The sequence below is a fragment of the Cydia fagiglandana genome, chromosome 7 (assembly GCF_963556715.1).
Source record: "Cydia fagiglandana chromosome 7, ilCydFagi1.1, whole genome shotgun sequence".
In the NCBI taxonomy this organism is placed as follows: domain Eukaryota; kingdom Metazoa; phylum Arthropoda; class Insecta; order Lepidoptera; family Tortricidae; genus Cydia; species Cydia fagiglandana.
The window spans coordinates 14,509,248-14,528,356 of NC_085938.1; the positions used below are offsets into that span (position 1 = coordinate 14,509,248).

A 19,109-nucleotide genomic window follows, 5' to 3' on the forward strand; every position below is an offset into this window, starting at 1 on the left:
ATGTTCTACCCTTCGTGCACCCAAAGCTCCTAATTCGGGTGGAGATTCTATCTAGATATAGATCTACAGTGTCTTAGACAAAAGTCTGTACAGCTGTTGGGGTTACGTTATTTATTAATTAAGCATAGTAATAGGAATAGGATGTAGTTCGTCCAGAATTTATTTTTGTGAACTCTACATACTTAATATACATATTAAACTACAAGTTTCTGGTAGGCGTATGTAAACAAACTTGCGTGTAGAACAAGTCATTCTGATGCCCTTCGCATAGACTACTAATTTATTAACCGTCCTAACCTCGTCCTAACAATATCCCATTATCTATTTATATCGCTGTTATGAAGAAAACTTCATTTGCAGTTATTCTCGTGTGAGCGTTATTAACTACGAGCAACTTCGCTATGACTGGAATCGTTTCCAAACGATTTTTTGAATGGTATTAATTAATATCGATATTTTTTTTAAATTAATAAATCTGTTTGGTTTCAAAAAAATTATAACATTACAATAAAAACGGTTACGATTAAAAAACGATTACGGTTGGATGCGGGTCGCTTCCAACCGGTACGAATGGAGGTCCAAGGGGGAGGCCTATGTTCAGCAGTGGACGTCTTATGGCTGAGATGATGATGATGATGACAATAAAAATTGGCATCTATTGTGATTGGATTATTGCTGTGGTCTGTGGAATTACTGTACAGTCAGTGTCAAATAGTTTGGTACGCCATACACATAATATGGTGTACCGAACTATATATACTTCGGATGCTACCTATGTATTATATGACTCTGACTGTACAATTTGGGTAACAGACTACCAGTAGCAACGTAGCAACGCGTAGTTAAAAGCCTGAACATAACCAGCAAAACATGTTGATGATCCGCGGTGACCGCGGTTGATATCATGCCATTTCAAGTAACGTGAAATCGGCTTTTTTGCCCCGGAGTAAAAAAAATTCCGTCGAAAATAATGAGCCAAATATTTACAGAATGTATTTAAAAGAATATTTTCGGGATATTCTTCCATACTTAGCTTAATAAGCTGATAATTAACACAACATAATTTTGCTCTTTATACGTCGATGTATGATAGGTTGGCAACAAGAGGTAACTACCTAACTACCTAAATTAGACTTGTCATATTAGAAGAATTTTATACACTAACTAAGTATACGGCTGAAGGGTTTAAATTTATATAAGTACCCATAACTTATAAAAATAGATAGGTCTAAAACTGGTAAGAAAACGAAAATATGTACTTATTTATAAAAATACAGAAAGGGATGTTTTATGTTTCCACCTCTGAAAGGCTGTTAGAAACAAACTTTCCGGGTGGATGAACACTAAATTGTTTTTAGTATGAAACTATTATTATGAGGTTTAGTGCAGCTGTTTGAATAACTTGCATAAAAATATATATTTGCAAGTTACATTTAAGGAGGATTATTGTAAGAATTACCTCAAAGCCAGTTTGGTCCATTGGTAGCTAATCCTTTAATGCATTGGCATTCATGATTTGCGGAGTTACCTACTTCAACTAATTCTATCTTCTGTCAGAACTTGAAATCTTTGAGATAAGTAACTAGCTACTGAGATTATCCAAACATACAATTGTTGTTGTTTGTTATTAATTTATCATAGTCTGCCTGGCATACTGTAATGTCTAGAACTGATATCGATTTTTGTGATATAATACAGAACAATAGACGGAGCATCATCCAAATTGCGTTATTATTTCATTTGTAAACCGCCTAATGGTAAAACTCACCCATTAGCTTGATAATGTAATATATATAATAAGGTTAAAGGTTAAAACTTTTCAGACTACACCCACACTCTCACTCTGGATACAACATTAGTGTTGTTACGAAATAAAGAAGAGTAGACAGAATGTTGGTAATTTATTTCTAATCAAGTTTGTGAAGCAACACTCAAATACCACAAGGGTTGAGTTTAGAATTAAACACATTTAGTTTTAAAATTGTGTTTTTAATTTGAGTTATATCCATTATAAGAGGGTTATTCTTCTTCTTCTTCTTCAACGTGCCATATCCTAACGGATGTCGGCGATCACCATGCGAAAGTCCTCTCTATGTTTCGCCACTCTGCCCAGAGTGGTAGCGTCCGTAATACCGGTCCAACTCCTTATATTATTGCACCATGATGTTCTGGGTCTTCCTCTACCTCTTTTTCCATCAATTTTTCCCTCAATAATAGTTTTTAGTAACGCATATTTGGTGTTCCTGTAGATATGTCCAAAATATGCTGTTTTCCTTCTTTTTATTGTCAATACGACTTCCTTTGTCTTTTTCATTCTGTCTAATACTATTTTATTTGATATTTTATCTACCCACGATATTCTTAGCATTCTCCTGTATATCCACATTTCAAAGGCATCTAATTTGTTGATTAAAGATTTATTTAGGGTCCATGCTTCTACTCCATACATCAGAATTGGTAATACAAAACATTTAACTAGTCTCCATCTCAGGTTTAAATTTATATCTTTATTTATGTATATTTTTTTCATTTTTATGAAGGCACTCCGGGCCATTTCTATTCTTATGCGGATCTCCATTTCTGGGTCCCATTTCTCATTGAGCCAGCATCCCAAGTATTTATATTTGGTGACTCTTTCCACTGGTTTTCCATTTATATTCAGGGGTTCATCATTTTCATGCTTTTTACTAATTATCATATTATTAGAGGGTTATTAATTAGTAGGTATTTTAGAATATAATAATTTACCTAATTTAGGTATTTTGGAAAGGAGGGGAGGCCTTTGCCCAGAAGTGGGACTCTAAAATAAAAAAAATAGAATCATGGATTTTATCAGTTTACTGTTATTCCAAACGGTGTACAAAACCCAAGTTACCCGTTTACTTTGCTCACGAATGTACGTTTGAAAAAAAAAATGTGACGAGTAGGTAAAACAAATCTTAGATATTTTAAACTGATATTGTCAAAACAATACTCCCTTAAAATATTACATTTTAGTTAATTTTATTCTTTTAATTTACAAATATAAATCAATAAGTTAGAAAAAAATTTATCTAAGTATATTCGGAAAATTCGAGCACAAAATATCCATTAATACGAAGATACTTGTCGATATAACAATAAAAATCTAATTGTGGTCAAGTGAGCCGAGAGTTCGAGACCGATTTACGAATATTTGATCCGATTTTTTACTACTCGAATTTCAAGTACTTATTCGTGTACCTACACTTTACACAAAATGTAACGAAGAACTAATGACATTTCACAAACCAGTCATAGATATTAAATTAACTTTTAAATTTTCCCTTTGTTAAGAACATAATATATTTTTCCGGACGGGTGATATTAAATAATCAAAAGGAAAAAAAAATAGTAAGCAGAGAGGCCAGAAAAATATTACGCTCATCCTGTGTTGCGACTAAATCCTTATTACATTTTTGTAAGTACTTTCGGTTTGTCACCAAAGCTGCTTGAAACAGCTTTTACATTACTGCAGATAAACTGCTATCATTACCAAGCAAATGTAAAGGTATCTATCTGGTGCTATTGGTGGCGATATTATGCACATTTGAAAAGTATTTAAAACATAAATATTGGTATTATTGGTAGATTTACTGTAACGAACTACAAGTAGTTTGTATTTTAATCAATGTAAACTATGATACCTATTGTATTTGTTAAAATACGTACAATGTGGCCGTTAATCAACTCGTGCTTTCTTATTTAGTAATTTTAAAACAAAATAAAGTGTTTCAATCATAAATCCTTAATTCTTGTACTTCCATCGCTTAAAGCAAAGATAATAAATTACTTCTACAATAGACAACAGAGAACCGCCAAAACAGAGACCGAAGCTGTTTCCAATCGCGACTACGAGATCAAGCGTCGTGCGGGCAACCTGCCGGGTAATCCGTTCATAGGGCCGGTTACTCAAAGAAAATCTTGCGCTCCTCGCTCTTACGTTTTCTTCAGGTTCCAAAAAATCTTTAGCTACCACATTGTAATCCGGTTCTTCGCATGACGGTAAACAATCACAAATTAAGCCCGTCTCATTCATCCCCGGCACTTTTAGTTTTCTCAATATCCTAAAGTTGTTCGATAGGCATTTCAATCCTTCCAAATCACAATACCGTTCCTCGTATATTTGAGGGGAAAAGTGATGAGTGCAGTTGCAGAGTTCTAACTGTGCATTTATACGGCATTGGCTAATACAACCAGAGTAACTGTAGTATTTGTAAGCTATATAATCTTCTGGAACTTCATTAGGGAATCTACATTGACGATATTCTGGAGATAGCAAAGACACTTCTGGTTCATTCACGACATTTATTATAGAATATATCACGTTAGCTTCTGCACCATATAGAACTGTCAACCTCCGATCGTATTCCATGTTCCAGAATGGTATGTCCTCCGGTGCGTGCAGGAATGCTTCGTAATCTTGTGACGCTACAATTTCTATTGAAGCCTGCCTATCTTTATTTGATGTTTGGTAAACAGGTGACTTTTCGGGACCATGTACATTATTCATTGAATAACACGTGCCATACTCCGTTATTATAGGTTGAAAACTGCCGCAACATTCGAAAGGGTTTCCATTCCATTTGCAGCTTAGTAAAAAATCTTTGCATTCTGAACGAACAGCCAGACTTAGTTGACCAAAATCTGTGGGACAGAGAGGTTCGTTGTCGCAGAGAGCGAAGCAGCTGTGACATAAACCGTTGAAAAATCCAATTTCACCGATGAATCGGTCAAGCTTACCTTTATCTCCAGGATTGATTTCCTGGCTAAGCATATATATTTTGTCAACGTTGGGTATTTCGCAAAGGGTTATCGATGCAAAAGTTGTGTTCCAATCTAGATAATCCGTTCTCGTGGTAAATCGAATAGTGTTCTCTTGGTAATGGTTGTAGTATCTGCGAATCGTGGCTACCGCAGCGATCCATACTTGGACATAAATGATAAAGTAAATTAACCTGTATATAAAATGTACATCTTTCCGCATGAAGAAACTTGGTCCGTGAACTGTCAGATGTTCGCAAGTATGTTCGAATCGTCGGTAAAATACCACGACGTGGCCCTTTATTTTAGACCACATTTCAGTCGCTTTACGACCGTGCCGTTCCTGTGAGCGGCGAAGTGAGAATGAATCAAAGGGATCCACATCGTTTGGTTAAATAAGGTACGCACAAAGCACATCTAAAAGGTTTCCATTTAGATAATGTTTAGTAAGCGGTATCATTGTCCGAATAACTTAATATACCTTCAATAAATGCTATGAAATAGCGATGATACAAAGATTAAAAGCCTTTGATAAAAGCACAAAAGGTTCTTAAAACTATTCCCTATCTAGATAATTTATAAAAGGTATAAAATATATCATATCATTAGGTACAGTAATAATGATACGTTTTTATTACACACTGAGAGAAAAGGATAACAAAAACACACTTAGAATTACAAAAATAAACTTAATCCGGAGACAAGGAGAGTCAACTAATAGAAACAAATTGACTTTTGCAATTTCTATTAGTTCTTGCAATTTCTATTATCTGTTTGTTGAAATTAGATTTAGGATTACTGAGCTGTTTGTAGAAATAAATAAACTTTACAGAAATAGTGAAACGTCTATAATTATTACTAAACTTCATTTTTTCCCCCAGTACAGAACTGTTTTTTAATTCCTGGTTTAGTTTACTAATGATTTTTCTCTCAGTGCACTTGCTCATACTGTATTATTCTACAAAGCTTGCGTTTCAGAAAGTAGATAATAAATAGTCAGCTGATATTGCTCAAAAGTCATTGGATTTTTTATGTTGTCAATAATTCCTGGCAACCAACACTTAAGGCATATAATTATAGGTTTTACCGCAAATTTTATTGAAAAATTAACCTAATTAAGGACCTGTTTTTTTGTGACACTATTTTCATATTTGGCTGGTAACATATCTTTACTATATCGTATCTAGTTAATCTCTAATTCATTTCCCGAATCGCGCCGTATGTCTCACATAAAAAAATTAGTCAGTTCATATAGCTATGGCTGTAACATAGCTATCATAATATTGTCTGGCAATCTGTCTCCCTGTTTGTACATACTCCGACACATTGCTTTCAGCCACCCTGCGGTTGACGGTTTAACACCGAGCACAGACAAAACATCCTCCAGACTTAGCATAGTCGCGCTACCCCCTCTGCCACGCATACGGTAATTTTACTCCATGTTCGAGTCGAAACTTTCGGTCGGTCGTGTCTTTGTGTGAAGTCCGTGTCTTTGAACGGACAAATCACGGCACGGGATTTCGCTCACCTCGTCTCGCGCACCCCCGCATTTTTGGCATCATCGGTTGAATGAAATAATTGCTCTAAACTCGGTTTAGAGGATTCCTAGTCTATGACACCGAATAACGGGCTCTGCGAAACACAGAATATTTGTCTTTACACTTTGACTAAACCCACTTAAGCCAAACTTCATGTGTGTGCGGAAGTTAACGAGGTATATCTTATATAATAATTATAATACGATAATGAAAGTTTGTCGTTTCCGTAGGTACAAACAGCAATACTCCTAACTGTACATCGCTGGACCTTATTACAAAAGGTAAATTAACAGTGTGGGCGATGGTACCACGTTTTGTAATTGTATACTAGCGATTCGCCTTGGCTTCGCACGGTATAACAAATTATACACCTAAACCTTCATTAAGAATCACCCTATTGATAGGTGAACACCGCATGAAAATACTTTCAGTAGTTTCTGAGTTTATCGTGAACACACAAACAGAGAGACGCGGCGGAGGGCTTTGTTTTATAAGGTGTAGTGATTGTACTTTTACTTAAACAAAGAAGTTTTACTATAAAATCTTAAATATATTTATTTGATAAACCGGGCAAGTGCGAGTCGGACTCGCGCACGAAGGGTTCCGTACCATAAAGCAAAAAAAAAAACCGAAAAAAATGCAAAAAAAAAACGATCACCCATCCAAGTACTGACCACGCCCGACGTTGCTTAACTTTGGTCAAAAATCACGTTTGCTGTATGGGAGCCCCACTTAAATCTTTATTTTATTCTGTTTTTAGTATTTGTTGTTATAGCGGCAACAGAAATACATCATCTATGAAAATTTCAACTGTCTAGCTATCACGGTTCGTGAGATACAGCCTGGTGACAGACAGACGGACAGACGGACGGACAGCGAAGTCTTAGTAATAGGGTCCCGTTTTACCCTTTGGGTACGGAACCCTAAAAATAAGGTGCCAGGAAATCTGTTCATAACAAAAGAATCCGAAGTGATCCGAATCTATTTTGAATACAGAGTGCAGCGAGACATTTCTGCTTAAATCACGTCTAAGCAGTGAAATCTGTATTCCTTCGTCCTTCCAGCCTAAAAACCACGTTCCTATTTGTCAACGCGACCTCCTTACCAAATCCGTACACATTTCAAAATCGACTAATTAGATTACCTACAGAGAGAGCGAGCTGAATATTAATGCTGACAAAGTTATTTAGCACGTACTATATAATATTGTTTAGGAAAAGGCAGAAGTATTTAAATCGAGGAATAAATATTATAACATTGAGTAATATCATCATCATCTCAGCCATAAGACGTCCACTGCTGAACATAGGCTTCCCCCTTGGACCTCCATACGTGCCGGTTGGAAGCGACCCGCATCCAGCGTCGTCCGGCGACCTTAACAAGGTCGTCTGTCCACCTTGTGGGTGGACGTCCTACGCTGCGCTTGCTAGTCCGTGGTCTCCACTCGAGCACTTTTCGACCCCATCGGCCATCTTCTCTGCGTGCAATGTGGCCTGCCCATTTCCACTTCAGCTTGTTAATCCGGTGGGCTATGTCGGTGAAAACAATTAATTCGAACATCTAAGGTTAGTGTGATGGTGCAAGGCACTACCGTTCAACAGACAGTGCATCTCCTCACAACCAAGTCAAACCCATAAACTGCGCATATGTTGCTATAATATTCTAAAACCAATTTGATTATTGTGTGTATAAAAAATCTACTTGCTGCTTATTCTTACTCAAAAACAATTAATTCGAACACCTAAGGTCATTATACAGACAGTGCATCTCCTCACAACCAAGTCAAGCCCATAAACTGCGTATATGTTGCTATGATAATCTAAAACCAATTTGATTATTGTGTGTATAAAAAATCTACTTGCTGCTTATTCTTACTCAAAAACAATTAATTCGAACACCTAAGGTGATTATACAGACAGTGCATCTCCTCACAACCAAGTCAAGCCCATAAACTGCGTATATGTTGCTATAATAATCTAAAACCAATTTGATTATTGTGTGTATAAAAAATCTACTTGCTGCTTATTCTTACTCAAAAACAATTAATTCGAACATCTAAGGTCATTATACAGACAGTGCATCTCCTCACAACCAAGTCAAGCCCATAAACTGCGTATATGTTGCTATAATATTCTAAAACCAATTTGATTATTGTGTGTATAAAAAAGTGAATAAGTAATATTACCTTTCGCGTTTTGCAAGTTTTACGAACCAATATATTTTCTTTCGACAACATGATCAAAGGTATTAGGTACTTTTACGGAAGGTTTCAGTGTATAACTGATACAAATATACTACACATATCAGATATAAATAACTTTTGCATAAGGGAGGGAGGTCTAAAACGGGTAAACTACCGAAGAAGGCCTTAGGTACATTTTTACATCCTAATTTGTTTTATAACCTCCAGAATAAAATGTCTCAAGCTAAAATCATAATAATTATATGTTAATGAAGCAAAACACTCAAACTAATTTTAATTAAATTTAATTATTCATTTGAAAAGTTTAATTAAGTGAAACAAAAGCGAATCAAGTGAAATAAGGAATAATTTTGTTACGATATTCGGGTTTAGTCGTTCGCTGTTACAAATTCAAGAGAGACGGCGACTTTGTCACAAAGTTACATAATGTAGGTACAGTATTTTAAGTGCACTGCCTTATCTTCTTGATTTTTATAGCAACTGTTATTTATACGTCATCATTTCATAGAAGTTATTTAAAATAACACCTGCACTGCGTGTGCTATCAAAATCGTTGCAGACTTATCTTGGTCCTACTCTAGTAACCAGATGGAAATTCTCAATTATATACTCCAAAACAATATAATCTGGCCTATAGTGCGGGGTTTTAGGGTTCCGTAGCCAAAATGTCAACAACGGAATCCCTGATAGTTTCCTCGTGTCCGTCGGTTCATCCGTCCGTCTCTCTGTCTGTCCGTCCGCCTGGTTAAGCGATACCTACGAGCAAGAGGGCGTATCTTACTGAATGAAGGTACGGAGCACTCTATTAAGTCGATTTATTTAGTCGATGCATGTCGAGGGGCCTGCACTTAGCCGGCTTTTTTAAAGGTAGGCCTAACAGATCTAACAAGAATTAAAAGAACCGACGACCAGTCTGGCCTAGTAGGTAGTGACACTGCCTATGAACCCGATGGACCCAGGTTCGAATACTGGTAAGAGCATTTATTTGTATTATGATACAGATATTTGTTTCTGAGTCATGGTTGTTTTCTATGTATTTAAATATATAATATATATCGTTGTCTGAGTACCCACAACAAAAGCTTTCTTGAGCTTACCGTGGGGCTTAGACAATTTGTGTAAAAAATGTCCTATAATATTTATTTATTTATTAATTAACTTTGTGTTGTAGACTAGATTATTAGGCGACAAAGAAACGAACAGGAAACAAGTTATGGTACTGATTATTAAGTATTGTGTGACGATAACTTTATTGTTAGTTCTCTCTCGAGTTTTGAATTATTAAACTGTAACTGGCGCTCGTTGTATACAAGTATTCAGTTTGTAGTGTTAGCACCGAACATAAATCGTACAAAGTGCTATCTAACTCATACGGCGCGATTCGGGAAATGAATTAGAGATTAACGAGTTACGATATAGTAAAGATACGTGACGCCCCACGGTAAAGGTACCTTATGGCGGTTGGCGCTTACGCTATTATTAACGTCGCTCTTATATTAATGCGGCGCTATGCGACGTAAGCGTCAACCGCCACATGGTACCTTTTGCCGTAGAACGTCACATAACTTTACTTTTTCATATCCAGTGAATATTTAATTCATTTCCCGAATTGCGGCGCCATCGCCAACCGCCATAAGGTACCTTTTATCGTGGAACGTCACATATCTTTACTGTTTCATATCTAGTGAATCTCTAATTCATTTCCCGAACGGAGCCGATAGACAACATAAGCCTGTAACTTTAAACTCTCGCGTTTTGTACACATATTTAATTACACAAACGGGTATACCGCGATATAATTTCATTGTTTTTACCTTAATATCCGACGTTTCAGCTGAGTTGCATCAGCTGTGGTCACGGAAAGCTATGGTCTTTGACTGAAACCTCACAGAAAACTGGTGCAAGACCACAGATTTCCGTCACCACAGCTGGTGCCACTCAGCTGAAACGTCGGAATTTAAGGTAAAAACAATGAAATTATATCGCGGTATACCCGTTTGTGTAATTAAATATACATAACTACATAAGCTTGTGTATATAAAACAATAATTTTTGTGTGAAGTCATCATTAAAATTGGTAAGTTAGGCAATAATTTGGATAGATCGTTACTTAGTAACGCAATAATATGTAGTACCTATAAAATACTTTGCACGAAATATTACTCCTAGTGTTAATACTTACCTATCGTCCCTTTATCTTGTATTGATTTCTTGCATTAATGTATATGTACGAGTATGTATAAACTTATTTATTTATTATAAGCCTATACGATGTCTCACTGCTTTGCAAAGGCCTCCCCCCTTGATTTCCATTCGTCTCGATTTTGGGCAATCTCCGGCCAGTCGTTAAGATATGCGTCCAGGTCGTCCCGCCATCTCCGTCTGGGCCTACCACATCCTCGCCCGTCTTGCGGCATCCATACCGTGGTTATTTTGGCCCACCTCTGTGGGTGCATGCGGCAGACATGGCGGGCCCAGTCCCATTTCAGCTTGTATAAACTTATTATTGTATAAAGCAGAAAACACAATTTACAGTACATATGGTCCTATTTTCCCGCACTAGTGCGTAAAATAGCACTTTTCGTGCGATGTCAAAAGTTTAAAGGGCCATATGTACTGTAAAACGTTGTACGATACACGTGCGAATAGGTAATTCGCAACTCGTGTCGATTTAAAACACTCCCTTCGGTCGTGTTTTAATTTATCGCCACTCGTTTCGAATTTCCTCTTTTTCGCACTTGTATCGTAAATAACTATTATGGCACAGGATAGGCAGTACAAAGGCCGGCTCCATTAATTCTCTTTGTTGTGCACTAAAAATAATATACATTGTCCATCAACTGTCAGGTAGAATAAACACGTGGCTTAATACTATATTTTAAATATTTTGATATGATCCGATACAACATCATATGCCTTAACATAAAATTTACATTGCTACTTAACTAGTATACTTATAATCTCTTAGTACACTGCAAAGAGTATAACAACTAAGAAGAAGAAGTACTTATTCTTATATTTAGGAACATACACATTTTAAAGTACCATGGATTGATTGTATCATTTGATATTTACCGGTCGCTTTTCGGCGAAGGAAAACATCGTGAGGAAACCGGACTAATCCTAATGAGGCCTACTTTACTCTCTGGGCTGGAAGGCCAGATGGCAGTTACTTTCGTAAAAGATAGTGCCTACGACAATTCTTGGGATTAGTTGCTAAGCGGACCCCAGGCTCCCATGAGCTGTGTAAAAATGCCGGGAGGAAGATGATGACACATTTTAAAGTACGTTTTCTCGTGTGCGACTTTCCTGTAGACAAAAATCAGCTCGTGTGTGATGCGCCTTATAAACCAACTTGCATACTTGGCTGAACACGCGGTGTTGACCGGATGTAGTGAGCTATTATAATAATTTATTATGCACGTAGTATGCAAAGGACGGTATTTTAGTGCCTATTTATGTAATAATGTAGTAAATGTCGTACAAATTAATAATTAATGAGGAACCTATTTTAACTCGAAACAAAGCAAACTTAGTGTAACATTATAGTTAAGCTTGAGGCTCAATATCAACACAGGTGGCACGATTCGGGAAATATATTAGACATTTACTAGATTCCTAATTCATTTCCCGAATCGCGCCGAGGCTTTTACGTCTATTGCTGACGATTTATGTATTGCTGTTTAGACAACGGGTTTGGTGACTGTGGAGGCCAATGCTTGAGCGGCACAACCTCCCACTCTATTGATAGGTGAAAATTGCATCATAATCCGTTCAGTACTTTTTGAGTTTATCGCGAACATACAAGCACAGAAACAGACGGACGCGGCGGGGTACTTTGTTTCAAAAGGTGTAGTATTCAGTACTTTTACTTCAAATATTATCATTAGGTAATAGAACCTATCGTATGAAGAGAAGGGACCCGTTGATTGTTAATGTGAGCGGCAAACACGGCTCTTCACCATTTGCGGACCGGGAAAAACTCTTTTTACGCATAATTTACGAAAATGGAGGGAATGAATCCCCAAGTTTACAGAGGGTACGTTTTTTCACCCCAGTATTTAGCAATGAAATACTGAGCTTATTGAAAAAGTTTACACTAAGATTTACGTTAATATTTTATATTTTAAATACGTTATAAGTATAGGTAAGTTTGGACCATCGTGTACTCATTAGGTAACATAAATTTAAAAATACTTAGTAATAAGTAGAGGTAAAAGTATTTTACTGATGATGTACTTTTTTCGGAGATTCTGTCCATTTAGCTATGGCTAAATTACCTCATATACCTATAGTATAAGGTGATTTCAATGTTTACTAATTTATTGTAAGTACCTATCAATAATTTTACAATAAGGTAAACTAATCTAACTATACTATACGATTCAGTTACGTTCTTGAAATACATAACGCATACAAATACATGTAACAGTGGGTAGGACATATTTGCCACATCCAGATAAGTCAACAAGTGACCATGGATTCCGATTAGAGTCACCCTGTTAAAAAATATTAAATCAACTGAAAATTAGAGAACAGAGTGAATAGAATAGAGACAGTTTAAATAAAAGAAGAAAACAACACCTAACATAATAACATAATATAAGTCACGAAGTTAGAAAGACTTATGACTTATTACGGCATGAATGTTAGCATCACAATCATCACGACGAAGTTTCATCACTGTAAAAATGTATACAACGATATTGCATTAGTTATTGGATAGTTTTATAAAGTTAAAATGTTTGCAAAAGTTCCAGTATCGTTACTCGTACAAAAATAATCTGTGCGCAGATACTCTAAGCCCTCTAAGTCCTTTTATATGAATTCAGACGTATTCACCTAGGAACTTAAGTTCTTGTGCGAAAAAGCCGCTACCGATAGTGCTGAAACGAAGTTTTACCATGGAAAATGGCTTTATAGTGGATAAAACCAAAAAGCGGTTCGATGCACAATGTGCTTTGCGGTCATGCTGCGGTTACGCTTCCACAGCTGAAGTAAAAACAGTAACTAAAACTGAAACCTGTGTTTGATATTCTCATCTCATCATCTCATCTCAGCCATAAGACGTCCACTGCTGAACATAGGCCTCCCCCTTGGAGCTCCTGCATGATGGGGGGTGAATGCCATAATCGCCACGCTTGGCAGGCGGGTTGGCGATCGCAGTCGAGTACACCGAATTTGAGGGACGCTGCTGCCCGTCCACCGGTGGTCTTGGACGTAGTTTAAGGACATACCCGGGTCCCCCGGTCCCGGGTGTTTGATATTATCCCTTTTTAATAAAAATTAATTGCAAAAGGACATAGGTCTTTCATCATCATCATCATCATCTCAGCCATAAGACGTCCACTGCTGAACATAGGCCTCCTCCTTGGACCTCCACTCGTACCGGTTGGAAGCGATCCGCATCCAGCGTCTTCCGGCGGCCTTAACAAGGTCGTCCGTCCATCTTGTGGGTGGACGTCCTACGCTGCGTTTGGTAGTCCGGTCATAGGTCTTTAATGTTCGAATATCAACGGCATTTTATATTTGACAGATATTTACTTAAACCTTCAACAACATTTTATATTTGACAGATAATAATAATATTTAAATTATTCGATGTGTATAGTAACATGAAAGCGAAAAAACACTTCATTTTACGGCTGAATAATCTATTATTCTGCCGTAAATTGAAGTGAAAATCTATTCTCCACCGGTTCGAAAAATTTTATCTTGTGCGTCGTGAAAGTTTCAAGACGCGAGGATTATACAAACTTTGCCACCGCGTGAAACAACATTTTACACCACAGTGTGAGCCACACAAACCTGAGGAAAATACTAACTGTATATAATACAAATCAAATTCAGATGGATGGATAAAATGCGGTTGATAATCGAATTATTAAACATTTATCATTCAAAAATCATCATATAATATTTGCTTAGACGTCCATGTTCTTACTATAAGAGTAAGCCTTATTGAACTCACTTGGTTGATTTGAGTAACAAAGTTTAATGATATTTATTATTCCCTTTTTTTATTAAACATAAAATACTTGTTCGTCTGGTAAGTCTACCTCTATAGTTATGCCGTTCTCGAGAACGTTCTCCATTTTGTATGGGAAATTCGCGAGAGAACATTTCCCATAGTAAACGGTGAATGTTCTTAAGAACGCCACAACTAGAGGTAAGATAATTTTTTGGGGCGTATCGCACATTTAGCATAACTATTATTAGCACTGACTGCTGATTGTACATACTGTTATAATTTTACTGCGACATGTAGGTAGGTCACCGTTATTGTGGAGTTACAACATAGAAAGCTTGTATGGCGCCACTAAAACAAGATTCACCCGCAAATGGTTCTTTATTCGTCACACTGGCTTATTTAATAAATCCATCGAGCACTTTAGCTGCAAAACTGGCTCATGGATCTTGTATAGTTCGGAAATTCTGTTTAACTTTTCGAGCGTCTTCTCAATACGAATCGTTTACTGAAGTATCTTGTTTCAGTAGTGAAGTTTGGAGGTGCCGTAAAACTAACTCTAAATTATTTATTTGTTTTTCTACGGTCTTTTTCCTATGAAATAAATATTATTTTTCCCACTCTAAATTAATTTCTAAGTATACAGAGTGTCAGGCTCAGACGTTTCTGCTGCCGACTAAACATGAGTACGAGTAGGTAAGTATTATACGAGTGTGTACATAACGTGTACTTATGATAACGTAGTTGAAATTTTAAGTACACTTTATTGAGTTGATAGCCGTTTACGTTTATTATTAACTTCTTTTCGGTAAATAAGTTTATTGGTTCTTATTTTTGTATGGCAATGTCATATTTATTTCTATTGTAAATACCTAGTACCTACATCATTTCCATAGATTCGTACTTAAGCGACTAGAAATCGGCTTTCATCTCGACATTTGTTAATCTGTTCGAAGCCAAACGATCAAATATTTCAATTTTGTAATACTTACTAGTTACAGAAGTATTTGCACAAGGAAATTGATATTAAAATCTAGCATCGACTTCGAGGTACAGAAGGTATAATACCGCCTTTGTTACCGTGCTCTCTACCTACTAAATTAGGAATATCTTCAATAAAGCTCCTAGTTTAAGCTACGAACATGAATGATTGGTATCCGTAATGCCTTTGGGGAAATTGGCAGAGGAATATTATTACGTATAGAAATGCACGTAGATACGTACTTCTAACTTGGATTTACATAAAGTATAGCATTTCAAAGGGAAAAATTGTGATTTAGTCTTTTAGTAAAAAATTGGGAACAAGCGTCAAATTAACGATTTGCTATACACTAAAGTAGACAAAAACAGAAAAACCAAATGAGAAAGTTTTAAAAATAATATATGTAGATCAATGTTAAAACATATCAAAGTAGGTCACCCAGTTCATTCTCGTTTTTGAAACAGCGTATTAAAATAATGACCGCTGCCTTTTACGGGAAAAGTTCAAAAGTTCAAAGGATTGGTTGCTAACGGCAGATTACATTTTTTTCTCTAGTCCAGCCGTGCTAAAAAGGGAAATCCACAAAGAGGTGTAAAAAGTTTTTAGACAATTTAGTAGAGTAATAGAGTGAAAGCTTTCTACAATAGCTTTTCAAATGTGTGTTAAACACTGAATGTATTTATCATATTGTAGCAAAAAACCAATGTCTTAGTTACTAAATAATTTAATACGTAAAGTAATGTGCAGGGACCTATTTAAACAGGTTATGTTTTTCTCATTGAATGATTTATATAAAAAGGTTAAAGGTCGGTAACCTTTAAACTTTAACGACTTTAAAAATATACGATTGGATCGTGACAACATTTCAGAGAACTAATTTCAATTTGCATCGAACGTTTGTTGGTGTGAATTTATTATTCGGCGAATTACCATTCGACAAAGTATCTCTTTAGCGGAACAAAAGGGCTTACTATATTTTATGGGTAGCCTTTAGGGATTTTGTAAAATAATTAATCGTGTGTTTAAACTAGTTTTCATTGAGGCCTCACGGAAGACTAGTTTTAAATACCTAATGAAAACGCGTTTTCATTGATGCGATACGGAATACTAGTTTACGTTAATTACGTCTTCATTAAAAACGGGTTTTTATGGTAACATAGATGCATCCTTTACCTACTCGTATTAGATCATTTTTAGAATCACTTGTTTTGTTGTCTTTAAGAAATATTAATTACAAAGTTATTTTATTAAAGAATGTTTCGGTCACTTACCTGTTTTGACTAGCTTGAATGTGACTTGCTGTTGGTTTTTGAGCTGCTCGTTGTGTGCTGGGTGCGTCAGCTCCCGCAGAGCCATGTCTATGGACTGCTGCTGCATCACCGTGCGAGGCTGCATCGGGTCAGGTTCGGTCTTAGCACGACTCAGCCTTCGAAAGAAACTAACTTTCTTCGGTTTTGTATTTGAACCTGTCAATCAAAACGAAGCAGTGATTTTTCATAAAATCTCAACATTATCAGCGTTACTACGCCATACATGAATTCAACCATAACAATACGACAAAAAACTCACATAACACATGATAAACAACCAAAATGAAGATGACTTGATCGTAGTGAAGCTTTAGCCGTTATTATTGCGAAATAACATGCGCTATGGATGTGATCGGTTAGTCAGTCGCCAGGCATTCCAAACCACTCTCGTTCGAAACCTTCAAAAGACGATCGTTGTGGCGATGGTGAAGGCGTCGAGGTTCTGAAGGAAAACGGCGAAGGACTAGGCGCGGAGTTGGGGCGCGGTGGGAGAAGGCTGAGTGAAGACTCGGACGGGGAGGGAAAGTGCACCGCTGACACATCAGAACGGCGATCCGGCTCTGGAGTGGTGACGCGGATCTTAGCAGTGAATTGTGGCGAATTCGCCACTTCAAACAAGGCATCGAAATCGCGGTCGAATATATTCTTCCGCGAGAAAGCGGGAGTCGGCAGCGGGGCGGGAAGCTCGAATTCATCAGGAGCGGGGGTTCTAACTATTTTTCCGAATTCGTTGTCCTCATGACGGCCGAGTTTTTTGAGCAGTTTGCTCGCTTTGGTGCGCTCGCGCAGCTTAGCCGGCCGCTCGATAGAGGGCGTCGGCGAGGCCGGCGCGCGGTCCGCAGGCTCCGGGGGCGCCGTTTTGGGGAGGGACACGGCGCGGGGGGGCCGGGGGTTGGGGGCCAAGGGAGGGTCCGCGCGGGACGGCGCGGGCGGCGGCGGCCCGAAGAGGACGTCAAGCGTGGGTCGCTGCCGGGGCCTGGGCAGCGAGTGTGTGCCGTAAGATTGGGAAACTACTTCTTCCGCAGGATATATTACGTACATCCCTGGTGAGACCGCATCGCGCCGGCCTCTCGCGCCCTCCGAAGAGGTTCACGCGCGTATCAATCTACCACTTTACTTAATCTAACAGTCTCAACGTTGTTTTTTCTCGCTCTTAGTAGAGGTTTGATTTCACAAATTATAGAAGAGTAAGACGATAACCGTGGAATGTTTTAAACGTATTCTGTATTTGTTATGAAATAGAGGAGAGAAGGAATGTTTAATGGGAGGGTAACTGAGCCATAGGTTCTTTGATCTAGGAATTGTCTTCGGGCCACTTCAGCTTCAAGCCCATACAAGGCATCTTCATCCTGAGTAAAAACAAAACAAGAAATGAATAAAAAGATAACATTAACAAAACAACGACAACATTCGTAAAATTAGATAATCGTGACCCCCAGATGTAGTGCATAATAATTTTCCATCCCTTTTTTTAAGGAAGCGTACGAACGTGTCTTGCTATTTCAGTCAGACTCGGTACAAAAAGTACTGAGGTTGACTGAAGTAGTATGCCAAATACGAAAGTTTCCGAGAAAATACGATGGAAATCAATTATGTCCTACATCTATACTTACCTATTAGTTTTTTTCTCGATTAATTAAATACTAAAACCAGCCACACTCTTTCCATACTATGAAATCCTTTGTGAGACTAAAACGTTAATTTGAATACGCTTACAGGTCGTAATGGCTAACATTTGTTTTCTACAGTCGCCATCAGATATATTGGAGCGGCCAAGGTGTTCACAATATCTGAACACGCACTCTAACGCCTTGACAATAGAGGCGTGTTCAGATATTTGTGAACAGCTTGGCTGCTCCGATATATCTGATGGCGACTGTACATGAGTAGCTAAACACGGCGTTATTATAGTTTACAGGAAAATAACGCATAAAAATAATGTTATGCTTAAAAGGTAAACACGGGGTATATAGCTTTCCTTACTCTTAGGACCTTAAATAGTTTGTTATATTGTACTAGCTGATACTGTTTACTAATTAATAAAGTTTTAAGAACATTTTTGGAGTTTAGATTATGAAATCTTAATTTTGCTATTCAATTACTTTCGGTTTCCAATGTTTTGTTAAGAAGATATATTTTATGAATTTTGTTTAATTTTTCTTTAAAACTATAAATTCATCGAGTTTCTTGAATTAGAAAACTGGCTCTAGACGGTGGATTTAAAAACATTTTGTCATCTGAATATTTATAATCTCAACTCAATTCAGAAGAAATAATAGTACCTACTACCGTACAGAAAGGACACTTCCTACAAACCCGAAGTTTG

At 37.2% G+C, this 19,109-nt stretch overlaps 2 protein-coding genes across 2 annotated transcripts in view; both read right to left on the reverse strand.

Annotated features, from left to right (window-relative positions):
- The window catches only part of LOC134666012 (uncharacterized), a 234,362-nt gene that overhangs the window by 166,572 nt on the left and 48,681 nt on the right, over positions 1-19,109 (reverse strand). Inside the window, exons 2-3 of the mRNA XM_063523093.1 lie at positions 17,182-18,132; positions 16,745-16,939 (exon numbers count right to left, since the gene is read on the reverse strand). Of these exons, the coding sequence (XP_063379163.1) occupies positions 16,745-16,939; positions 17,182-17,824 (838 nt within the window). The 5' untranslated portion in view covers positions 17,825-18,132. The remainder of the gene's footprint in view (positions 1-16,744; positions 16,940-17,181; positions 18,133-19,109) is intronic.
- LOC134665996 (sodium channel protein Nach-like) lies at positions 3,762-5,253 on the reverse strand. The gene has a single exon (XM_063523063.1). The coding sequence runs from the start codon at positions 5,096-5,098 to the stop codon at positions 3,767-3,769; it is 1,332 nt and encodes a 443-aa protein (XP_063379133.1). The 5' UTR covers positions 5,099-5,253; the 3' UTR covers positions 3,762-3,766.